The sequence below is a fragment of the Delphinus delphis genome, chromosome 9 (genome assembly GCF_949987515.2).
Source record: "Delphinus delphis chromosome 9, mDelDel1.2, whole genome shotgun sequence".
Classification (NCBI taxonomy): domain Eukaryota; kingdom Metazoa; phylum Chordata; class Mammalia; order Artiodactyla; family Delphinidae; genus Delphinus; species Delphinus delphis.
This window is the reverse complement of record NC_082691.1, coordinates 18,971,288-18,997,615: the sequence shown is the minus strand read 5'-3', so window position 1 is coordinate 18,997,615 and position 26,328 is coordinate 18,971,288. Positions and strand designations below refer to the sequence as shown.

Below are 26,328 nucleotides of genomic sequence, written 5' to 3'. Positions count from 1 at the left end.
GTGCTTAAGGGCCACTGGATAGATCCACTTTTCCCTCTGAAATACTTCCCTCACTGCTATGTGAAATAGGACCACTCAGGGAAGAGCACAACAAGCTCTGTAAGTGTAAGGAGGCAGCATGGAGCCATGCAAAGGAGTCCTGTCCTTGGAGTCAAGACTTGGATTGGAAGGTTGGTTCTTCCATAGAATTAGCCTCTCAAACCTAGGGCTTAACCAAGTTATAATTAACGCAACAAGATCAATGGATACACTCCCCATGAAGCAAACTAGGAGCTTCGGCTGGACATATTTGGGGAGCATGGCCTCTCCAGTTTGCCATAGGACCCACAGCAAGGTTGGTGGCTGTGGTAATCTATCTGTTCAAGGTGAGGCTGTGGGGAGCCCTGAGTAGGGCTTAGCAAGCCTCTCATAGCCGAGCCCATATCAAGCTAATACCCAGCACCATGCCTTATGCTGTTCCCCCAAATGGCCTCTTACAGATCACATCACTCAAATCTAACATCTTGGTCATGCGTCCAATCTCTTAGCAGCTCCCAGCACCATCTTGTTATGCTGCTACCAGGTCATAGAATAACCACAATGCATCCCACATGCAGGGTCACCTGATGAGCATGGAGCAACAGACTGTCTGTAGTGGGGGACATGCAGTCTGTTATATACATACCCAGATGCATAAGCCAGAGCCCCCCATGGCCACTTACCGGGTGTGTAGTCTCAGGTGTGTGAAATCGTGGCAGCAATACCTACATCCAGGGACCACGGTTAGAATGGATGAAATCAGGCACACCTAGCATGATGCCCAGTGAGTAGGTGCCCAGTGAAGGTGAGTGGTTACTAGTTTCAGTCTGTTCCTTTGGGCCGGGCACTACCTTACCCCAGGCTATTCTTGAGAAAAATGTAGTGAGTTACATCTTTGTTTAAACATGCTCAGAGGCCTCCTTCCTCGTTGGCTAGAGGGGCACGAATCACTGGAGTGAGTGGGAGGGGGCAAGATCAGGTCGGGGGTGGGGCCCTTGGAGACAAATTGCCAACCTTTCATTTTGCTCATGACCATCTTGCCCTGCTGAGCTGGGAGGGAACACACTTGTGAACAGCTTGGGGGAGTGGGGTGGAGATTCCAGTGGTGGGAAAAGAGGGCTTGAGGGAATTATACCCACAAAACCCAACCCACCACAGCAGTTGATTATTTTTCCCATTTTGAAAAACTATTTTGGGGAACTTTTTGCCTCTAAATACTCCAGGCATACTATTTTGCTGCTGGTTTTTTAATCACAAGGATGCTCTAATATTAAAGTCAATTTTAATAGATTAAAAAAATCCATTTGTATTCACATCACCCTAAACCTCAGCTGTTTTGACATTTCTGAGTCCTTGCACAGTCCTTGCCCATAAAATCGGGTAATGCCGCCAGCAAAAAATAACTTATGCATAATGCATTTTAGTCTCTAAACGAAATCAGATGATTTTAGATTTAGGAAAGCTTGTATCGGTGAATGTGTTTATATTTCACTTTTTCCTGCATTTCTACCTACCTCTCTGCATCCCCTCCCCCAAATTTGAAATAAAAACATTCTCTTATACAAGCCAACATTTTCCCATGGCTTGTTTGTTTCTAGAAATTTTGCACCTTTCAGATCTTTCTACTGTTCCCCCCTACCTCCTCCCATTCCAGGAATTTTTGTCCCCAGTGGCTAACGGTGGCCAAGGTTGGAAGCTGGCTGAGAAGCAAGACCTCAGTGTAAATTTTGGCTTCATTACTTATTATTCACCATGTGTCCTTCAGCTTGGTTTCCTCATCTGTAAAATGATGACACTAATATTTATCTGAGAGGATTATTCTGAGGAGTAAATGAGAGAAAGTATTTTACATGATGCATTTATTTGGACCATTGGTTAAGTGGTAATTGTATTAATTTCCTAGGGATGCCGTAACAAATTACCATAAACTGAACAGCTTAAAGCAGCAGAAATTTATTCTCTCACAGTTAAGGAGCCCAGAAGTCTGAAATCAAGGTGTCAACAGGATTGGTTCCTTCCAGAGACTCTGAGGGAGAAGCTGCTCCAGGCCTACCTCCTGGTTTCTGGGGGTTGCTTGCCATGCCTTGGCTTGTAGCTACATCACTTCAGTTTGTTCCTCTTTCCTAACATGGGCTTCTTCCTTGTGTGTGTGTCTCTGTGTCCTATCCTGTTCTCATAAGGACACCACTCACTACATTTGGGGCCCACTCTAATCCAGCACGACCTCCTCTTAACTAATTACATTTACAAAGACTCTATTTGCAGATAAGCTACATTCTGAGGTTCTAGGTGGCCATGAATTGGGGGGGGAGCACTATTCAACCCCTACAGGAACCATCATTATGGAAGCATAAAGAATATGACCCACTGCTCTCCTCTGTGCTGGCAAAATCCTGCAGAGTGTCAAGGAGACCTTAGAGTGTCCTAAGGCTTTCCTGGAAGAAACACATTTTCTCTGACATCATAACATTCCCTGTTTGTAATGCAGCCCAAGGTAATTCACGGGCCTGCCCTGAGTCTCTCACTACCTTCTCTGTGAAATGGGAGTCACTCTATCGAGCATGATGTACTGATTGACCCTCTCCATGATGCCCACAGCATCCAGTAATAATAAATCATTGTCCGTGAGATTCCTTAGGGATGTGGGGAGAGCTGGCATGATTTTGGAGTTCTCATGCACACTCCATTCTCAATGGCCTCTGAATCAAACACTGACACGGAGAAGGAAAATAAATTCTTAGAGACTCCCTGGCCCTTGTAAGACAGAGGATGCCATGGCCAGACTGGGTCCTCCAAGGGGTGTCTGTCTTCTAAGGCATCACATTTCCCTCTCCCTGGCTCTTCACAAAGGCTGGGAGAAACCAGAAAGGAAGCAGAGAGACAAAAGAAAGACAGCAGCGTTATTTCCAGAATGACAGAAGCAGATTTCATGGTTGTTTGCTGGTGGTTGTTTTCTTGGCTTTGAGATGATCTCGCATTCCTGTTTCCAGCTCTTGGCAAGAGTCTTCATTCTTGGGGAGTGACTGGGTTCCAGTGTTGCCCTGAGCTACGAGTTGAAGCCACAGACCAAGCTGCTAAGTCCTTGTTTCCAGCACAAGGCTTTGTGCTCATGTCATTTTGCATCCTTTTTAAATCCGCAGTGGGACATGCACTACACCTAATCCACTTACCTGCTACAAGCAACGTGGCAGAGAATTCTCCACCTGAGACTTCAGTGCACAAGTTTTCTGTGACATTATCAGCATCATTGTCACCTGTTATCCCAGGGTTTCCCCTAATCAACTCAAGTCCCCTCACTGAGGCCTTCAGGGTGAACTGGCTGTCAGACACTGACTTTGAGGTAAGCACCACCTTACTCCCAATAGGAGCTGCTCACAAAGAGGGGTCCTGAAGATGGGGTGGATGGGATTCTCGATCAGTGATCATTTCCTCCTCTTTCCCTGGTTTAATCTCCCCTCTTGTAAGATCCGGGCATTCTGTTTGGGGCATTCTACAGCCCTCTGTGCTAGATGCCCCTATAGCTTTGGACTTTTTCTCCATTTAATTCAGTCCAAATGAACAATGTGTTCAATTTGCTACAAATAAAAGGTTTGTTTCTTATTGCCAACCACCCTCACACGATAACAGGTGTTAGAGGTGCTGACAGTAACTGAATTCTTTGGGTGGCACGGTTTGTGTGATGATCTCCTTAAAAACGAGGCCCTGATGAATTTGTACCTGGTGATTCTTCTTTTCTATGATTCTGTAATTTTTCAGAAGGAAATTTATGAGGAGACATTTCATATGGAAGAATGTACCCTTAACAAAAATATAAGTCTGGATGTCCAGCCATACTATGTGAATGTTTCCTCTTGGGCAATTCAGACCCCAATCATTCACATTCAAGAGCCACGCCACTGCTGCTGTTTTCTCGTTTGTCATTTGGGTCTTTTCCAAAGTTTTCACTTCTCCTTAGGCAGGACAAACCTGCTGATTGCATGTCTACTGGTAACCTCAAAGGCCTTCTAAGGATGTCTTTAGGGTCTAGGTGTCTGGACCCGCTTGTACTGCATTATCCCTCAGGCCTACCTCATTCCTCAATGGGCGTAGGGACCTCCCACAGTCATCATCAGCTTTGCCCCTGCTCCCACCTGCCATTGCTCTGGGTTTCTGGTGGGACCCAGTGGACCTGCTTGGTCTAGGCTCGGTTGCCTCTCTGAGATACATAAGGTGTTCTTAAACCCAGCTGATGATTAGAGCCACTAGGGGAGCTTTCAGAAAGTGTGCATATCTGGGCCCCAGAGCAGACCTGTGGAGCCCAGGACTTGAAGGCAAGAACCCAGCATCTGGTATTCTCTGCACCCCAGGGGTGGGCCCTCTGGTATGCAAGGAGCACACATTCAGGAAGACTTCAACTCACCATCCAGGGTACATTCCCAGGGCCCACATACTGTTTCTGTGACTTCCCTGCCTATCTACCTGCTCCCTTGACTTCCGGTTCCTCTTTAACAGCTGTTGCTTATCTGTGCCTCTAAGCCTTGCCAGTTGCTTACACTTACAGAGCACGTAGTATACACCGGACACTGCAGAAAGTGCTTGACATGTGTTTACTCTTGTAATATTCACAACAAGCCAATGATGTTATTTGTATGATTATCTCCTTTGTACAGGTGGGGAAATGATGCAAAATTTAACAGAGAGGTGAGACAACGTGCCCTGGGTTGTACAGCTACTGCTGTGCTGAAACTGGAAGGCAGGTAGTCTGGTTTTAGAGCTCTCATTATTTTTTTAAACAGCTCTATTGAGACATAATACACATAGCATATAATTCACGCGTCTAAAGTACACAAGTCAGTGGTTTTTACTCTATTCACATACCATCACCACGATCTAATTGTAGAATGTTTTCATCACCCCAAAACAAAACCCCAAGTCCATTAGCAGTCGCTCCCCTGTCTCCTATCCTCCCAGGCCCTGGGAACCACTGAACTACTTTCTGTCTTAATGGATTTACCTATTCTGAACCCCTTCATATGAATGGAATCATATTGTATTTGGTTTTTAATGACCGGCTTCTTTTCACTTAAGCATAAAATTTCAAAGGTCACACATGTTGTAGCACGGATCAGTACTTCAGTCCTTTTAATGGCTGAATAATATTCCACTGAATGGATATACTACATTTTGTCTATTTGTTCATCAGTTGACAGATATTTGGGTTATTTCCACTTGAGAGCCCTCATTCTCAGCCTCTCATAATCTATAGCCTTTAATGATGAGGATGACCAAGCTATTTCAGATTTTCAGATGTTCTAAAGCACGTTCAGTGGCTTCCCTTGTGGTCCAGTGGTTAAGAAGCCACCTTCCAATGCAGGGGACTTGGGTTTGATCCCTGGTCGGGGAACTAATATCCCACATGTCACAGGGCAACTAAGCCCACACGTCACAACTACTGAGCCTGTGCGCTCTAGAGCCTGTGCCACAACTAGAGAGCCCACGTGCTGCAGCTACTGAGCCTGCATGCTCTGGAGCCCACACACCACAACTAGAGAGAAGACCATGTGCTGCAATGAAGAGCCCGTGTGCTACAGTGAAAGATCTCGCATGCCACAACTAAAACCTGACACAGCCAAATACATACATACATACATACATACATAAACATTAATTTAAAAAATGAGGGCTGTTTAAAAAAAAAAAAGCACGTCCACATCCTGGTCTCTTAATTGTTACTACTAAAACTGATATTATCACTATTAAAATTGCAAATCCCTATTCTAGAAATAACATCACAAAGAGACAGCAAGGTTAACTGCTGATTTATCTGAGATCACAGAGCCAGAAAGGATGAAATAAGAACTTGACTCAGGTCTTCCCATTCCCAGTGTCAGGCTCTGTCCCCTACACTGCCCTGCACATCTACTCCTGCTTGCATGAGCCCCCAAATCCTCCGCTATCATACCTGCCCTTCCCACATTCCATGTGTGATTCAAGCAGGGCTGTCAGTCAAGGAGGAGTTCCATCCTGTTCCTGACCTCTAGAAATGGAGGATTTCTGAGCCTCTCCACTGATCTAGGTCACGTGTTCAGTGTACAGTCCCAGTCCTGGTGCCCTCCTGGCACCACAGCCAACAGCTGCCCAGGACCCCATGTCGGTACTAGGATGGGCCACAGGTTCACATATCCTGAAGCTGTTCTCAAGAATTTGTTGCTGCTCTCCAGAAACTACCCAGTATTATCAACCATCCCCTGCAAGAAGTCGCTATTCTCCAACCCAAACTGCTCACAAGGGCTGTTCCCACAGAACACAGCAATGCCATCTCTGTGGCAGAACCTGGCTCCTCCTTGACGCTCTCTGCAGGGTGACCTAGCCATAAGGTTCTGGGGTCTCTGGCCCAGAGGTCTGGTCACTGTTGGCCTTGGGACTCAGTCATGCAGGGCTTTCTGAGGGTGACGTCCAATCATGCCAGAGGCAGGCTGCCCTACTTTTAGACAGAGCTGCTGAGACTTCAGGGGTGGGGGGTTAGGTGGATTAATAACGCTGATGGTGATGATGATGACGACAAGTCACATCTATGGCGCATTTACCATATGCCAGGAATTCCCCTAAACATTTTGTGAACGCGTTCATTTAATCCTCATAACAATGCTATGAAGTGGTACGCTATTATTACTTACATGTTAAAGGTGGGGAAACTGAGGCATAGAGAGGTTGAGCAACTCGCCCAAGTTCACACAGCTAACTGGTGGCAGACTTGAGATTTGAGGTCAGGCAGGCTGGCCCCAAGAACACTTGCTCATCGCCCCCAAGCCGCGCTGCCTCACTGTTGCCTCCCAAGAGGGATATCCAAGCCTCATCCAGCAGCGCATGTGGCTCACCTCTGGAGCAGCACCAAGAAGGAGAGCTCCGAGGAGTCAGGGAGGCGGGACTAACGGACATCCACGAGAGCTGTAAGGGCAGGCGCTCTCTGAGGCTGCATGGCGGCCGCGCTTGCCCCCCTGCCATTGGCCCATCTCTGAGCTTAACACCGCTCTGTCCTCATCTGCTGTCGTGAGCTCTGTGGACCTTGTAAATTTGGTCAGCCTTGTCCAGAACAACCTCAAACTTAACACACCTAAAACTAAACTTATCGTCTTTTAGCAAAACTCTGCAGCCAGATTGCCCACCATCAGAGAGACTCCACCACTCACAGCTGTGATCTTCGGAGTTCCTTCTCCTCCCTGCTCTGGTCTCCTGATGTGTGAAAGGGGGAAGTTTTTCCAACCTATGGTTATTGCGATGATTAAATAAAATACTCCACAAAATGTCTTGGCCAGAGCCTTGCACATGAACATTTAATTAATGCTGGTAAAGACAACAGCAAAAGCAACTTTTCCATGTGTTGGCAGCAACCTAATTCCTTTGGTTCCAAGATATAACATTTTAGACCTTTTTTTTTTGATGGTACGCAGGCCTCTCACTGTTGTGGCTTCTCCCCTTGCGGAGCACAGGCTCCCAATGCGCAGGCTCAGCGGCCATGGCTCACGGGCCCAGCCGCTCTGTGGCATGTGGGATCTTCCCGGACCGGGGCACTAATCCATATCCCCTGCATCGGCAGGCGGCCTCTCAACCACTGTGCCACCAGGGAAGCCCTAGACCTTTTTTTGACTGTTCTATTTTCTTCCTCTAGGGTGTTAGAGCCAGGCCCCAAGGAGAAAGGCTGTCAATAGGTAACACTGGGGTGAAGGATCTGCAAGCATGGAGTTCAGGAGAGGACTCCAGGCTTAGGTAGCTGGAAGCTAGGGTGTAAATCAGGAAGCACAGAGGACCGTTGTGACGGGGGCAGCTCTGGTGGATACACATTCACTGAACAGTTTTTGACATCTAATGATAATAAAACTCAGCACTTGCTGGGTGCTCGCTCAGCACCAGACAGGGATCAAAGTATTCCATGGATTAGCTCATGGAGTCCTCCCAGCAACTGCAGAAAGCAGATGCCATTAGTATCCCCACTTTACAGATGGTAAAATTGAGGCACGGAAAGGTTAAATAATGGGAAGGCTGAGCTTTGAAGCCAGTCAGTCTGGCTCCAGAGTCTACACTCTTGACTCCTATGTTATGCTGCCTCTCACCTCCCATGTGCCAAGCAGAGAGACAGGTCATCTCCACTTGTGTGGAGCCCAGGCTGACCCTGTTCATTGGTGGTGACAAGATTACTGTGTTTTCCCCTCTCAACCCTCCTCCATACGTGCCCCCTCCACTGCATGTGCTCATTCACATCTGTGGCCATCCTCTCCTCTCATAATCAATCCAGATCGTACAAAGTCAAACACAATGCCCACCACCTCCTCCATGAAGTCCTCCTTGACTAAACACATCTCACAACGAACTTTTTTCCCCATGATTCTCCATAGTACCGTGGTCTAGCTCTTTGTTATAATACCTTGTATTATACTTCAGTTGTTTAACTAGGGCGAGAATTATTTACCTAATGATAGTCGTGTGGAAACAAAATCAGGGAAAGGTCAGGTAACTTTCCCAAGGTCACAAAGAAGTCCAGTGGTGGAAACTGGATAGGAGCTAAGTGCTTTTCTCAGTAGAGGATACTGAATGCCTCCCTGCCTGGCCCCAGTTGTATTAATAACCAAAAGGTTCTTCTATGAGCATAAATTAAGATATTTATGAAATTTAGTCCTTGATATCTCAAAGGGCTCTGGGCCTTCTGGGAGCTCCACAGGCTAAGCTGGTGGCAGGGATGTGCATATAGATGTGCGAGGTCACAGACTGGCCTCCAGTTAACCTCAGCAGGGCCCTTCTACCATGGACCACAGGGGTTCCTGCTGGCAACAGTCTAGATTCTGGTGATATGTCTCTGGCCCTGGTGCTTGGTGCCCCTTCCACATCTCCACTCCAAAACACTTGTCTTGCACAGGACACATTTCTGACAGTGGCGAAGAATGTGTGGAAATGTACCAAAAACCCAAAGAGCCTGTTGGTGTAAGTAAATATCATTTCTTATTTCTGCAGATGTATCCTTCTCTTGTTTATTCTTAGATGTGGCCTTGGGAAACTTAGAGGGGAATGATGAGTCAAGACGTAACTTAACAGCAATCCCAGGGAAGTGCAGCATCTTAAAGACAAGAAAATCAAACTGTATTCAGGGTAGCTAAGGGAGTTGCCTAGGAGCCTACCCCAAGTAGTGACAGGTTTTAAATTTTTCGGGCTTTCCATCTCCAGTAGATGGAACTAGGATGTCTCCTGAATATTTGTCTTTCCTAGGAAGAGCAGTAGCCCACAGAGGAGTCCATTTAGTGAAGTGTCACGGGGTTTATGTCGGAAAGACACAGGCAAAACAACCAGTTCCCCTGACAGTGAGTGAAAGATGGTTTCCAGGGTGCTGGTTGCCTCCTTCCTAGTAATATCCCTTTGCAAAACGTGTGCATACAAAACAGATCTTCTTTCACATGGTTACTAAGAATTGTGCATTTGCTTTTAGGTTGTCACCACCGGGAAGGAACAACTAGATTTTGAAACAGGACCACACATATTTGATTTGCAGATTTGTGTGAAGGATGACATGGGTGTCACTGACCTGCAGGTCCTGACGGTCCAGGTAACAGATGTGAATGAGCCGCCTGAGTTTCAAGGCAACTTGGCAACAGGTAAGACACACTGGGGTGTGCGATGCAGCCCAGACGGTGGCATCAGGCTGGACGCTGGGTGACAGAGTGAAATAGAAAAGTAAATAAACAAGCAGCTGTTTCCCTGGAAAAGGCAACTGCTTAATGAGTGGGGAATAAGTGAAACGTCCGCCAGCCCAGGACTCCCAATAGTAACACCCAATAATTTACAAAGCCCTTTCCATCCATGGCTTCTCTTGGGCCTCTCCTGGGGAGGAACCTGGGGCTCAAGGACCTTAAGTGGATCATGCTGGAGGAAACTGGGCTGAGCCCGTTTACAGGCTTAGCACTGGATACCGGCCATTGACTGACTGGTTCATTCTCCGCATGGATGCTGACCCCTCGAGGGGACTGTGTATTTGGGGTCTGCTACAGGGTAGGGACAATACAGGGGACCGGAGCATAGGGTAACATCCTGCGTGATCTCTCCCTGGCTCATGGCTTTGAAGGCCATCCATACACTGACAACTCCCAAGTCCACTGTTATTTTTGTTTGTTTCCTATTTTTTGGACTCAATCATCTTTATTAACCTATCAATGTCACATTTTATATCAGTACATACTACCTTGTTATTTTTTCAAAGAAATCTACTTTAGTACATCATATTAATAGTAAAAAGTCAAATAAGATGGCTAAACATCAACCTAGCGTATTAATGTCCTCTGGACAAGGCAAGCTAGAAACGCATTCACTTTACACACATGTAAGGGTAGTGTTCCAAATTAACTAAGAAGCTGCTACACCAGCTTCACCCTTGAACTCCTGACTCAGATAAAAACTGTCCTACCCAACATCTCCATTTGGATGTCTAATGGACATCCATGATATTGTGATTTATAATAAGAAACATATCTTTTGTCTTTGTCCCCTCCTGGCACAGATCCTAAAATCGTTGGAATGTCCTAAGTGATGAGTGATAAAGGTGTTTTTTCTTACATTAATGAGGTGACTTTTGGACCCCACCTAAGGATGGGTGTTGCCCACTAGAGAAACCAACCATACGATTAGAAGGTTGGACAGTGGAGAGGGGGGAGGGGCTGGAGATTGAGTTAAATTGGGTTCAGTCACTAATGTCCAATGATTTAATCAGTCGTGCCTACGCAATGAAGCTTCCATAAAAGCCCAAAAGAACAGGGCTCAGAGAGCTTCCGGGTTAGTGAACACGTGGAACCTGGGGAGAGTGGGTGCCTGGGGAGGGCATGGGAACTCTCTGCCCTTTTCCCATACTGTGCCCTACGCATCTCTTCCATCTGGCTGATCCTGACTTATACCCTTTTATAATAACCCAATAATCTAGTAAGTAAAATGTTTCCCTGTGTTCACTAGACAGCAAACCCCTCTAGCAAATTATTGGAACCCGAGGAGGGGGTTGTGGGAACCTCCCATCTAGAGTCGGTTGGTCAGAAGCACAGGTGACCACCTGGACGTGTGATTGGCATCTGAAGGGGCAGGGGCTGTCTTGTATGATGGAGCCCTGCAGCTGTGGAATCTGATGCTATCTCTGGGTAGACAGTGTCAGAATCGAGTTGAGTTGTGGGACACGCAGCTGGTGTTGGAGAATTGCTTGGTCGTGTGGGAACCCCCCTAGACACACACTGGAACTGGTGTTAGAATCTGACATCTCAGACTTAATGTGCCCCCAAACCACTCTTGACTCCCGTCTCCCTCCCCACCATCCCAGCCCAAATCTGCCTCTCTCATCTTTCCCATTTTAGTTACTGGCAACTCCATCTTTCCAGTTTCATGGGCCAAAACCTCGCAGTTACCCTTGATTCCCCTCTGTCTTTCACACCCAACATCAAACCCATTAGGAAATCCTGCCAGCTTCTAAGTTTATGCAGAATCCAACCTCTGCCCAGCAACCCCAGCATGGCTCGCCGGGATCACGGCAGTGGCCACCTAATCGGTCTCCTGCTCTGCCCTTGCCCCCTCTAGTTGATTCTTCTTACGACAGCCAGAGGGATATTCTTAAACATCGGTTAAATCAAGGCACTCCTCTGCTTAAAACCCTGCAAGAACTTCCCATCTCCCTCACAAGGAGAACCAGAGTCTCCCTAAGGTCCTATCAGATCCGATGAGCCCCTTCCAAACCCCATCTCCTCTCCAACACATCTCCCCTTCACTCCTCTGCTGCCGCAGTCCCGGCCTTCTCACCCGTCTGTGAATATCCCAGGCACGCCCTACCCCGGTATCTTTGCATCCACCGTTTCCTCTGCCCCTTCCCCTGCATCTCTGTCTCCTCCTTTAAGAATCTTGACTCCAATGTCAGTGAACCTTCCAGAAGCACTCTATTTAACATGGTAACCCAACTCACCACATGCCTTATCCCTGATTCGTCTCCGTAACATTGCTCAGTAACATTCATGTATTTCATTCATTTATTTTATTTTCTATATCTCCCCACTAAAATGCAGGCTTCATGACAGCAGGGTTTTGTGTTTTGTGAATGGCTGTACTCCCAATATGTAGATCCGCGTTTGGTACATAGTGAGAACTCAGTCAATATTTTTTTGAATGAAAGCCTGAGCAGTGATCAAAGCAAATGTACGCTGGAGCTTGGATGTAAGATGGCCTGGGTTTGAATTGTGATTCTATTACTTAGAAGCTGAGACAAGCTCACAAATTCTCTGAGCCTGTGTCCTTGTTTGTAAAGTGGAGATAACTACAATACCTACTTTACAGGGCTGTTGTGAAGACGAAAGGAAGAAACATAAGTCCTCAGCATAGTGTCTCCAAAAGAGTGAGTTAATGTTAACGTTCTCAGTCATCTCTCAGAAAGCTTCTCAGAAACAGATGCCAGGACAGAGCATGGCGGTCCCTCGGGCAAGGCTGGTGGTGCTAGTGACCCTGTCTGCTCCCTCTTCACCCTGCCGGCTGAGAACTCTGAAGTAGACGGAATCTATGTGTGGTCCCTTTCCTGAACCTTGGTAGCCCTCCCTCTCCTTTTTTCCATATTCTCTCTGTTCCACTATAAGGCCTCTCATTTCAGGGACTCATTTCTGCTGAGATGCTAAGTGCACTTGAGGGGTGACCTAGGCTCGGTTTAGGAGGAATTTGCACGTGAAAGTGGATCTGGAACTCACACTGGAGGTTCCCACTGGGTTACTTTCCACCTCTCTGTCCTTATCACTCCCCTCCCCCGCAAACAATAGTACCCTAGTTACCTCTCAACCCGGGAGATACATAAAGACTTGACACCAGCTTGGTCAATCCTAGCTCTTTCTTAATTCCCATAAATGGATCCACCCATGCAAGCTGGTCAGTGGTCTTACTCATGGCCTTAATCACTGCTTTCTTCTTTCCCCCAGTGCTTGGCTCGATATGGCTGTCCTGGTTTGGGAATTCCTCGTTTGTTTTATTTAATAAAATGTTTCTTTTTTCCCCTTTGCATGCCGGTATAGGTCTAGACCTCTACATAGTGGAAGGAGCAAAGCCTGGATTCATTTACCAGGTGGAGGCCTTCGATCCAGAAGACACAAGGCAAAACACACCCCTCGGTGTAAGTCTCCTTGCTAAACTGCAGAGGGGCTTTTCTGTGTGGTCTTTGACACAGGAGCCTGGAGTCTCAGCGGGGTGGGCTGGGTGGGGGCAGTGGGAGGAATCTGCTGTCCACTGCCAGGCACAGAGCCCCGGGGAGGCTGGAATGGGTGAGGGGCTTCTGGGGACAGACACCCCACATTAGATCCATGGCTCTGTGTGATCCTGGACAAGTTCTTAATCTCTCTGAGCTTCAATTTCTCCATCTATAAAATGGAAGAATAATAGTATAGCACCTACCATAGTAGGGGGATGGTTAGTATTAGATAACACACATAAAGCCACTTAGTCCAGTGCTGGTGTATCAAAATTGTTCAATATTTTTTAAATTCTAAGGTGATAAAAAACCAGCTATATTATTCTAAAAATAAGCATAAAATGTATACCTCAAAGGCAGGCATTAACACTTCCTTTTCAAGAGATGAAGACAAGCTGCTTGGAGCCTAGTTTTAAAAGAAAATTAGAAGACAGTCCCAGGAGTTCCGAAGAAAAGGAGGATTTCCACAGAGAAAAGCAGGAGACTGAGTCCTGCAGCATTGCCTCGTGGTTCAGTCTGAGACTGCTGATCCCCACCTTTTTAATCAGTTTCCTTAAGGGGGCTGCCAGTGGAGCTCTTGTAACCACTAACACTCAGGCCAAGAAGCCTCTTAGCTTATCTCTGGGCAAGGATGCCTCAGCTCCCAGCTCTGCCCACCGATGGGTGGGTGCACAGCTCCCAGCTTGTGTACCCAACGCAGCGGGGCAGCCCAGGCTGGAGAGGAAAAAACCAAAGCTAATGCCACCTGTCTAATCTTGGAGCAGACAAAACTCCAGCAAACCCACCGTACAGAGAAGAGAATTCTTGAACTATGACACCTGGGGAATCGGCAACGCCAGGAGGCTGTCTCTGCCTTTGCTGCATGATTTGCAGCTTCAACTGGACTACTTTCTCTAACAGGAGGGAGCTTTGGGAATGAACTCCAGAACCAATAGAATATGGTTCTACAGGGTTCGCAACAAAGCTGTTTTAAGATTATTGAACATATCTTAAGTTAGGGAATAATTTGTTATCATTGGAAGGCAATCCTTCTGTCAAAAAAACAACCAATCAACCCATTCGTTCATCCAAGATTCTATCTGCATGAATAAGTGATTAACATGCAAACACTTAGTGGGTCCCTACTACCTGCTAAGAGCAATACTAGGTGCTTTAAATGCGTACTTATTAATAACACACTTGTTCTATAACTTACAAATGTGTTTGTCTGAAAGTAACAGAAAACTTAACCACAGTGGTGGATATGAGATTTGTTTTCCTTCCATAACAAGAAGACCAGAGGCAGGCACGCAAGCAGTCCAGGACTGGCACAGCTGCTACTCTCAGCAACCTTGGCTCTTCCTATCTTTCTGCTATTTCATCCAGTGTATGTTGGCTTTGTTCTCTCTTTGTTAACCTCATGATTACAAGATGGCTGCTGTACCTCCAGGCTTTACCTCTAAGTTCCAGGCAGGAAGAAGAAGAGAAAAAGAAAGCAGGATGGGGTACAGGATAAAGGAGGCAGGCCAACCCAGTTTGTCCCCCCCCCCCAGTTTGGTGGGGAAACCAAGACCCTCCTGGAAACCCTACCCAGGGGTCTTCTGCTTACTTCTCAATGGCCAGAACTGTGTCTTATGGCCACTGTTGCTTGGTGGTGACCAGGGGAAAAGGGATTCTGGATGGACATTAAGTCAGCAACCCAAAGCACAGTACCACACTTATACATTTAATTCATTTCAACATTTGCCAAGAATCCACTATGTGCCAGGCTTTCTATTAGATGCTTTGGATACAAAGACGAATAAGACACATCTTTGTACCTCAAGAAGTTTACAGTCTGGATGGGAGACATTCATGCATACACCAAATAATGATAATTCAATAAGATCATTACTATAAAGTTTGTACAAGATGCAGTGGGGGCAGAGTGGAAGGAATCTCGGCTGTGAAGAAAAATATTTATTTTTAAATCTCCATTTCAATATATATTTCGAAAATTAGGCAGAAGGAACAAGGTCATGGCCCTTTCAAAAATACCTCCTAAGTCAGGTTGTTACCCTTTCAGATGAAGGGAAGCAGCCCAGGTGGGGAGCAAATACAGTAGGTGTTGCTCCCTTAAAAGAAAATGTAATGCCATCCAAAGATATCGGAGAGCAGCTGCAGGCCCTTGGAACCTGGAGCCAGGTGGCTGCAACTGTGGCTTCTGCAGTGAGTTTAGGATTGTTTGGGGAGGGGGCACTGCAGCAGAAATCGTTAATGAAGTATTTAACACCTGTGCTGGAACTGACAGCTGCACAGAAAGTCAACAGCCAGTCCTCAGGAGCAGTGAACATAACCTAGAAGGAACCTTTCTCAGACTAGCAAAAGGTAATAACAGTTCAGGAAGTAACATGCCACGGCCTTTGTACATAGACATTTTATTCTGCCCGCTTGGTGGTACTAAATGATATATTTTGCTCCCTACAAGGAGAAAGGAGATGGGTTAATTTGCTATTGACCAAACCTGTGCTTCTCAACCTTAGCTGTAAATTGAAACCACCAGAGGAACTTGCAAAAGCACAGAGATCTGGGTCCCACACCCTAAGAGTCTGATGTGATTGACCTGGGGTGTGGCCCAGACATCAGGTTTTTAAAGCACCCCACCCAGTGATCTCTTGTGCTGCCAGGGCTGAGAACCGCTGCTTTTTTTTTTTTTAATCGAAGTATAGTTGATGTACAATATTATAGGTTACAGGTGTCCAATATAGTGAATCACCATTTTTAAAGGTTATACTCTATTTAGAGTTATTATAAAATATCAGCTACATTCCCCGTGTTGTACAATATCTCCTTGTAGCTTATTTAATACCTAATAGTTTGTACCTCTTAACTCCCTCCCCCTAAATCGCCCCCTCTTCCCTCTGCCCACTGGTAACCACTAGTTTCTTCTCAATATCTGTGAGTCTGCTTCTTTTTTGTTATATTCACTAGTTTGTTGTATTTTTTAGATTCCACACTAAGTGATGTCATCCATTATGTGTCTTTCTCTGACTTATTTTACGGCTTTAAGACACTGTTTCCCACACTCCCCAGGTCTCTCCCTTGGAGTTTTGGATTCTGTGGGTCTGAGATGGGGCCAGGAATCTACAGATTTGCCAGATACCTTGGGTGACTGTTCTGGTCAGAAAGGCTGGGAACACTGGTTTATGAGTGCTTCTCACTGGGTGTTCAAGCCCCTGCATGAGAACATACCTAGGATGCTTCAAAAACGCAGATTCCTAGACTCTGCATCGGAATGCTGAATTGGACCACAAACTTCCCAGGTGATTCTGACGCATTCTGCCATTGGAGAACCACTGACCTGAGTAAACAAGCACAGACTTTAATAAAATACCAAAGCATGTGCAGGAACCCACCTGGGCTTGGTTTGTGCCTGTCATCTTACCTGGTGGGTTCCAGGAGTCACCTTGCTCATGGCAGCGACTAGAGGAGGAAGGATAAATTAAATATTAGCTCTAGGACACCTCCGGAACCTGCAACTCTTTTACAACAAATCCTCCACCCTCATCCAGCTTAATAAAGTGAAACTGTGTTTGTCACAGATGGTGCAAAATTGGGGCTAATACAGAAACCACTGGTATTTGCTCCCTCCCTTTTAAAGAAAGTTCTAAAGCATGTGGTTGTACATTGTTTGGACCTGCGCTGACCAATAGAGCTAGACTGTGAGCCAGAAATTAGTGCTGTGCCTTTAAATGTTCTAGTAGCCCCATCAAGAAGGTAAAACGAAACAGGTGAGATTCATTTTAATACAGTTGAACTCCATATATCCAAACTATTATCATTTCAACATATAATCAACATAAAAATGACTCGTGAGATACTATACATCCTTTTTTTCATAGTATCTCTTCGGACTCGTGTATTTTACACTTAAAGCTCATCTCCTTTTGGACCAGCCACAGTGCAGATGCTCTGTGGTCACAGGTGCCCGTCGCTGGTGGCCTCTGTGCTGGACGGTGTGGCTGGGGCCCAACATTCGCTCCCCTGCCGGTGCACCTTCTGTGCTGTGATGGGTGCAGATGGAGGAGGCTCAGAGGCAAAGCATCAGGACACAGAGACGCGCAGGACGGTCCCTGTGTGAATAATTAGATTTACTGGCATTTCTGCCTGCCCTTTCTCCACCTCCTGAAGGAGGCTCTCTGGGGCCCACTCCCTCCCACCCAACTCCCACACTCCCCGCCCCTCATGCTTGGAAATGGCCACCGTGACTGCAGCAGAGCTTCCTTGGAGACTCGAAGGACGTTAATCAGTTTCGCAGCTGGAGGCAAAGTGATCTAGTGCAGCAATTCTTCCATTAAGGGGCTTTCTCTTGGCCTTTCCATTAGGGAAGGACTTTTGCATAAAGTGAAATGTGCTTTGTCTCCACCAGGGCAGACAAAGGATGAAATTAAAAGAGCAATAACCTTGCTACCAGCTGGGCTACCAGGAGGGCAGCAGGGGAAGCAATTCTCTCTCCACCTCCATCTTGCTCATGGCTCTGAGAAGTGGCATCACCTTGCAGTCTTCCTGAGAGTAGAGTGATCAGCAGATGACTGTCAGTCCCACTGGATGGAAGTTTTCAGGTCCCCTGAGCAGCCCCCTATTTCCTGGCGAGGGAAGGATCTGAGGCCCTCGCCTGGGCCAGGTAATGCCAGTGAAAATCAAGGGATTCTGCTCATCGCCTTCCACCCACCCACCCACACCCCTACTATTCACTGCCCCCCAGGCATCTGCCTAACTCAGGAGTCTCCGCTGGAAGTCTTTACAAAACGCTTTATACTCCAGGTCCTCGTGAGAATGCTTGAGAAGGGAACAAGCAGTGCTATTTGAAAATTCCCACTCCAAATACACCACCACTGATGATGGTTCATACGTCGGGAGAGATACTTCCTCAAATAGAAGGGCATCATTGTTCTTAAGATTAGTGATGCCTGAATCAAAGAACAGGACCCAGGCTGATCACGGAAGAAGACTGACAGAATACAGGAAGATCTGCAGCTTCCTCAGTAAAGGATTGCATCCTTTACATATCTATAGCATGTTGCATTTATACATGTGGCTCTTCTTAAAAACAAATATTTGTCTATAACCCACCTAGCTCACCCTCATGATAATAACACACACAAGCAGAGCACAGTTGAGTTAAGGGCTTGCAGTAGGTTTTTTTATGGTAGCTGTTTTTTTCCTCCTAGGCGCCCTTCCCTCCCACTCCCGTCCCCCACCTCCCACCTCTGAGCTGCTTTGGGGTGGAATAGGGGGAAAAGAGAGGAATTGAGGCTTTTATAAAACATTCAGCTTACACTGAAAAATAATAGGACCGTGGCGTCATCTTTATAACTTGCCCTGGCCCAGTAGAGAGATGCTGCCTGTCTGGGCCCTCTGGGTGGGCTTGGGGGCATGTTCTCAGTGGCTGGTAGGGTCATTGGCACTCCCCGGACTTGGGAGGAATAAAGGTCCTGCTTCCCCCTGGAAACTTGGCCCCTGGAAATTGACTGCTCTCTTCCTACGAGCTGGGAGGCTGAATTCTTGTCGCTTGATTCCACTGCAGGCCCGAAAGCAACCGAGGGCTGCAAATCAGCACAGGTTGGATCATTATTCGCCCGTGACTCCAGCTGTAGCGGCGGGGGCGGGGGCGGGGGCGGGGGCGGGGGGGGGGGGTGCCGGCCCGGAGGTGGCGTGCCCTCCCCAGGGAGCCTGACATTTCAGGAAACTGGGCCAGCTCCCTCGCAGCCTTTTTTCTCTCCGCACCGGTGGCACAATAAAGGATGAATGGGGCAGGAAGCCTGCTCATCGTTCTCCACCCCGAAGCTCTGTGTCCGTGAGCAAAACATTGCCGCCAAGGGGCTGCAAAGAGAGAAACCTGGGGTGACGGTAAAGGAATATTCCCTGCGGGGACGCTCGAGAGCTTGTCTGACAAGCATTTGTTCACAGAATTGATCTGATTACTCAGGACTTTTCTTAGCCAGTATTGGAGCAGAGAGGGGCTGCCGTTGCTTTTCATCCTATTTAATTTCTGTTTTCCAAGAACGAATATCAAGGGAGCAGCTTTGATTAAACAAGCCTTTAAAAAGGGAAGAGAATGCCAGGTTTTACAGAAAGCTTTGCTGAGTCGCTGGCAAATGGCCACATGACATAATATTTTTAGTCTATGGATATTATCTCCTTTCTAAGTACCAAACTGCTATTCCCATTAACAGAAGCTCGTAGGTTCAGGGATAAAGGAAATTAGCCTGGCTCTAAAAGAAAAAAAAAAATCGGGATTCCAGGAAATCAGCCTCTTAATAAAAATTTAAAAGAAATTCCCCGTGTTCTAATCCTACAGCTCTCTCCCCTTTCTGTCTGCTGCTGTTGCTTTTTTCTTGCTTGCTGAGCCTGGAGGACGATTTCATACCCAAGTCCAGCATTACCAAATTGAAACAGACTTTTTATAAAGGTTGGCAACGCTTTTGTTGTTGTTGCCTTTTTAAGATCCTTTAAGGTGGGAATGGGGGTCTCAGATGGGAAACACGCGAGAAGAAAGCCCCAATATTGAACATTTAACAAATATTTATTGAGCACCTAGTATGTGTTAGGCATAGGGATAGAGCAGTGAATAAAATGAAGCCCCTTCCCTCATGGATCTCACATTCTAACTGGACAGTAGCAGTTAACATACATGGACAGCTTCCCTCTGCTAGGCACTGTTCTAGAACTTTACGTGATCTCCCCATGGGGCATGCCTTATTATTATTCCTCTTTGTTGCACAAGCTCTCATAAAAGGGTAGAACCAGGATTCAGATTCAGCAGTCTGGCTCCAGCCTGGATCCAGAGCCACTTCACGACTCAACTGCCCCAATGTGTGACTCATGTTCCGGATGGGTCTAAGAGGCTGCCTTCTCTGTTGCCCTAATATCCTATATTTATCCCTTGTGGAGCACCTGTCCCACATCTTCTCTGTATCTTCCTTCGATTGACCATCATCTTTGGCAGAGCAGGGCTGTCTGTCATCTCCATATCCCAAGACCTTGCACTGTTTGGGAAACAACCAGCTCCTATCTCCTATCTCCTAGAGCATTTTAAAACACATGTGGAAAGGCATCCCGATTCAGGTGCATATAGTAAATGCCTTGCCGGGGTCTCTGAACTCTGCCATTCCAGCACATCCAGCTTGAGCCTCTGACATGTGGATATGTGAGGATTCTCTGCAGGAAAGGCTCTGCTCACAGAGCCAGGACAGCTCCACGCGCTGCCAGCTGCAGGCCCGGGCAGTGAGCTGGAGAGTTGGTGGGGGGCTTGGGATTTAAACATCACACCTCTGAGTGCTGTCAAGGTGCTTATACAATTTGGAGGGCGGGGTAGCTGGGAGAAGGGCACTTCTTGGCATTGGCCAAATATTTCCTCTTAAAAATGGGTTGGAAGCACCTAAGTAACCAGCAAGAAAGACTTAGTAAAATAAGCCCTTACAGTAGAAGGCCATATCATCATTAACCAACCAGTCTATAAAATGAGACAAGAATATGGGCCAATGCTCAAGCTATAAATAAAAAGAACAAAATATTATAATTGTGGTTAGAACATCATCTCAATTTTTTGGAGGGCGTATGTTTGCATAGAAAAGAACAGAAGACTTCATGAAAACGATGAGATTTTACAGGTGATTAATATTTTCTTTTTTAGACTTTTTGGTCCCAGTTTTTTGGTTAAAAATATGTTCATTACAATTAGAAAAATGTTATTAAATAATAAACGGACAGTAAACACTTTAAAAAATCGTTTAAAAATCTTTCATTGGCCCCAAAGGAGAGCTTTCATCTATTTTCTGTGCGTTCTCTCTCCTCTACGGGGAGCTTAGCTGCGATCACAACACAGCAAATCACTGGGTTGGAAAGCTCGGCTGACGTTTCCTTTGATTCTAGACTTCAGGGGCTGTGGCTCTGGTTGCATAACCTCCACTTATGATCTGATCCAGAGATCATCCCTCACCCTAGTGGGAAATAATGAAACCTTCTGCCCTTAAAGCCCTTTGGAACAGATGGCTATAAATACGTAAGCCTCACGTGTTGCCGCGCAGCCCTTCACGTTTTCCAGTGTGCCTTCCGATTTAATCCTTACCATAATGCGGACGAGCTGTTGGTGGACTCAGCCCTAAGTTACAGGCAAGGAAGGGACTTGTCCCAGGTCCTGAGGTGAGAACCAGAGCTTGGACTCAGCTCTTCTGATCCAGGGTCTTCCCCTGCTTCTTGACTCCACGATGGGAGCAAGGAAGCTATTCTGACAAGCGCCCGTGGACGGACAGGGGTGGGCCTCCTATGGGCTGGCCCTCAGTGGGATGTGCAAAGAAGCCTGTGTCCTTATCAGAGCAACTGGTGCTGGGCAAGGGGTCCTCAAGACAGCTGGGCTGAGCACTGGGAACCAAGGAGGACAGACCCTCAACTCCCCAGGATGTGCAAAGGCTTGACCAGAGGCCATAGCCCTGAGACGGGATGTTAAAAAACGCGTCTACATCCCAAACCAGCTTCCAACTTGGACTCTAGTACCTGCTAAGGTTCATTCTCTCTAACGCTTGTCTCTTTCCTTTTCCCTGCCATCATTGTAATGAATGATGCTTTATGAACATTTTCACACCGCACCGTATCCTGAGTTCTTTTAAGGAAAGAGACCAGATCGTATTTGCTTTAGTACTGTCCTATTTCCTAATGCATGGGAGCTGTGTTGAAAGAGTGTTGGTTAAAGCCAAGACACCAAATCAAAGCCAGAAGTTGTCCTGGGAAGCAGAAGTGAGAATACAGTGATGGGGATAAGTATGCTGGACTCAGAAGCAGGGAGCTGTTTATGTGTATTTTCTGTAATTGAAGCAGGATCCAGTGACCAGCTTCTCAGGGTGTAGCCGATCAGGGTCAGAGGCTCAGACCAACTGATCCAGAGCCTTCTTGAATCAAGAACCATTAAGCCTGAGAACTGCCCATTTGGGCCTCATCCTGATACATCAAAAATGTTGCGCGAGGGTTTCCCTGGTAGCGCAGTGGTTGAGAATCTGCCTGCCAATGCAGGGGACACGGGTTCGAGCCCTGGTCTGGGAAGATCCCACATGCCGCGGAGCAACTAGGCCCGTGAGCCACAACTACTGAGCCTGTGTGTCTGGAGCTTGTGCTCCACAACAAGAGAGGCTGCGACAGTGAGAGTCCCGCGCACCGCGATGAAGAGTGGCCCCCGCTCGCCGCAACTAGAGAAAGCCCACACACAGAAACGAAGACCCAACACAGCCATAAATAAATAAATAAATAAATAGCGTGCCCTTTAAAAAAAAAAAAAAGAAAAAGTTGCACGGGCCAAGAATATAAAATGGGAAGTGAACAAACTCATCTCTTGGGGAAAGCTACGTAGGTGTGCTCAGTAATATTTTTTTCCTTGTTTTTTAGTATTTCCTGATTTCCCCTTCAAAGAGTTTCAGAATGTCTGCTAATGGTACCCTCTTCTCCACAACAGAATTTGACTTTGAAGCAGGACACAGCAGGTAGCCTTTGCCAATGACTTTGCTTGAAGTACCTTTTATCTGAGTGTCTAAGGAACAGGCCTAGTGCAGACTGAGGGCAGCTGCGGAGGCCCTGAGTGGTCTGTTGCCTTGCTGCTAGGTTCAGAGGGTAGTGAGCTCCAAAGAGGGATCAGGAGTAAGGCCATTATCTGAAGGCCTCCTTCCCACCCAAAATCTACATCTCTGGATCACAAGATCGAAGGTGTGGGAGGGGGCCCCTGAAGCATCCAGAGGACTGCCTCAGATGCCCTTCTGGCTCTGGAGAGGCAGCTGTCAGAGCTGTTCGCCGACATCAGAGCAGAATGGTGGAGGTGAGCAGGCCTCTGGGGAAAGAGATGAGGAGTAGCCAGGGCTTGAGGGTGAAAACACACAGGCCTTGGGGTCCACACAGGTTTGGCTCTGGGATCTGCAGCAGGTGTGAGAAGCAGGGCTAGTTATCTAATCCATGGCAGCCTCAGTTTCCTTACGTGGGTGGATGAGGCACTTTGCCAAGATAACGGGAGCGAGGATGGAGAAAGGGTGTGCAACGTGGCGGGCGGGAGAAGGCAGCCGTCAGTAATAACTATAGGATGAGAAATGGAGGGGTGGGGTTTTAGAGATGAAGAAAGAAGGGTAGACCTAGCAGATCTGACTCTGCAGGGGGATATGGAGGGGGGTGGCCAGAAAGGGGACGGACACTTTCCTCCCTCCCTCCCCCTACCCCATTTGCAGTCATGTCAGCAAAGCTTGACTCCCTGACTTGGGCTGTTTCCTGACAGGTACCATCTCATCGTGGAAGTGAGAGATAGCCAAGGGCTCAGAGCCTCCATGGAGCTGCAGGTGAACATTGTGAATATCAATGATGAGATCCCTCGCTTTACCAGGTAGGCCTGAGGGCTTGGGAGGGGGTCTCCGTGGGCCGGGGGGTACCATGTCTCTTAAGTGGCTGAGCTGCCTCAGACACACTTCATGCAAGGCAGAGGGCTGCCCTTTGCTCTGGCCTGGAGGAGAGGTAAGAGGCTCATTTACCTGGACCTCCAGACTTAACATCTTCCACCTCTGTTCCCCCCGTCTCCACACCCCACAGACGTGTGCACCATGGGATTCTGGGTATGGTGGGGAAGGGGTGGAGGCCAGACACCACGCCCCTGGTGCAAGGCTTGCCACTGGGCACATGCAGAAGGCAGAAGGCGGGTACTCGTAGGATAGGAGGCTCACCACTAATAACGGCAGAATCCTAGAGCACGTCATCAGTCCAGGCTCCATAAAGCCCACTGTCAGGAGGTCATCCTCTCCGACTGAGGAAAGGGCTGTCTCGATGGTGCCTAAGGGGCCTGCCCACTGCTGGGTGCTCTAAGTTTCCTCCTGTTGTGGTGGATTCAGAAAGGAGATCTGCCTTGTCTGGCAGCTCCTCCATCCAACAGATGTGAGGAAGGTAAGTGAATCTGGTAGAGGCAGCCTGTGGGAATGTGCCCGGCACCAGCCCAGGCACAAAGGCGAGACCGGAGCCTGTCACAGACAAGGATTTAGGAGGGGGAGATGGGATTCTGAGCTGGCATGTGACCCTGCAAACAGCCTGGTTACTGGTTACAAGACTCCACCCCCCACCATACCCCACAGTTGCTGAGCCAGGCTCAGGAACCAGCCACAAGAAAACTGGCAAACTCCCCTGCCTGGGTTCACTGTATTCATGGAATACATTCAGCTCGGGAGACTCCACCAACGAAAAGCCACTGGGCCCCAGACCTATGTAGAATGCTTGCAAAAGTATTCCGAGATTGAGGTATTAAAGCAACTCCACTCACAGGCTAACCAAGTGCCTTTTGGCAAAACACACCACAATTGTGAAACTTCTGGACGTTATCACAGTCTACAGCCCAGTTGCTGAGTGTCAACATGGAGGGAGCAGCAGCAGAGGCACTCCCACAAAATGCTTGTTGTCAGGTTAAGCTCAGCAGGACGGTGCAGTGCATTTCTGCTGACGGGCTCTTCCAGGAACACAGTACAGGCAGTTTATAAATAATTGTGACATCCCAGCCTGGATTCGGACTCAAGTATTGGCCAACACAGCAATGCGGATTCATCAGTGATCCCCCAGAGGAAGGCGATGGCGGTGGGGCTAGAGCTGACACGTTCTGCGATGCCCTCTCCACACCCCCAGTCTGTGAGGTGGGAAAGCAGACTAATGGGCCTGCAAAGGGGAAAATAATCAGTTCGCCCAAGGGGCAGAACGTGTAGGCCATCTGGTTTGGACTACATCTTCCAAAATAAAGCAATTGGCCTTAGCAGAAAGGGAACATGACCCTGGCTGTTTATTGGGGTCCCCCAGAGATTGCTCTGGAACTCTGGTTCTCATTTTTGGTTTGAGAGATGAACCTCCATCCCAGACAAGGAAGCATGACCTCTGTGACTGTCTAACCATTTTTAAAAAAAACAGTCGACTTAATTTCAAACAGTGTTCCCTGGATGTTGGTAAGGATGGGTCTGGGAGAGCCTGTGATCTAGAAGGATGTGAGGCAGGATTTGGGGCAGGATGGCTGCCCTACTTTGCCAGGGCTGCTCAATTAGAGCCAAGCTAGTCCCTCAGCCATCCTCACTTTCAACAAGTTTGCTCAGTTTCAAACTAGGTACTAACTTTGAGGGTTTCCTGGTTCCCTTGAACCATCATCCTTCTTTTCTCCCAAATCAGTGCTAGGACTAACCATAAGTTATTTAATTCAGGATGAACAAAATTAAATCCTCAAATGGACTCAAGTAGACTGAGTTTGAGTGTGAAGTTAGAAATGCAAAATGTGGAAACAACTCTTCTATCTCTACTATTTGTTAAGGTCCTGCAATGAAATACAACCAAAGCAAGTACTATTTCTGCTGTTGAAAATGCCTCACCATTTTTCTCCTGGGTGGTGACAAATGCTGAACGTTTCATGTTCTCGTGATGTGCACTCCAGGATGCTGCCATTATGAAAGTCGGGCAGTTTATTATAAGAGTACCCGACTTACATTCACCCTCTACCTCGCAAACAGTGCTCACTATTCTTGCAAAGAACTTTGTTTTAGAGTCAGGCAGGTGGGTCTTTCTCCCCTTCTGCCCATTTCTTTTGCATTCATTCACAGTCCTTTTCAACCTGGCGCGAGGCAGTGTAGACACACTTTATGGACTTACAGAAGCCATCCCGGGTCATCCTGGATTCACACCCTTTCCCCTGAGTGTGGCCCTGGGTCCAGGCTCTGGTGAGCCAGTGTCAAGGGGAGAAGAGTGTGGGAATTAGTGATATCAGAGCTTTCCCCTGTCGGGGGGGCTGCAGGGGTCCTGGCTTCACCGCATTTGAACAGATTTCTACTGTGGTTTGAGGATAACACTTCTAAGTTAAGTGATATTTTATACATACTTGGGTCTTGGATCCCCAAACCAAATAAACCACAGATTTTATCTTCTGCCAGGCTCAATATCAAGTCAGCCAAGGACAGGATGTTGTACCCGGGGAGTTGTGTCTTCACCAACAGCCTGATCAGTCCTCTTCACGAGGACCTGATTTCCCGGAGCGCCCAGTGTGGACTGGAGGAGCCCGCAGATGAGGGTCCTAAACAGCTGCACTCCTGACGTTTGCA

The 26,328-nt window shown here is 47.4% G+C and overlaps 1 protein-coding gene across 1 annotated transcript in view; it reads left to right on the top strand.

Moving 5' to 3' along the window:
• Window positions 1-26,328, top strand: part of CDHR3 (cadherin related family member 3) — a 97,413-nt gene that overhangs the window by 11,267 nt on the left and 59,818 nt on the right. The window contains exons 2-6 of the mRNA XM_060021230.1: window positions 3,159-3,358; window positions 9,473-9,638; window positions 13,059-13,156; window positions 22,628-22,722; window positions 23,499-23,603. Coding sequence (XP_059877213.1) covers window positions 3,159-3,358; window positions 9,473-9,638; window positions 13,059-13,156; window positions 22,628-22,722; window positions 23,499-23,603 — 664 coding nt within the window. The remainder of the gene's footprint in view (window positions 1-3,158; window positions 3,359-9,472; window positions 9,639-13,058; window positions 13,157-22,627; window positions 22,723-23,498; window positions 23,604-26,328) is intronic.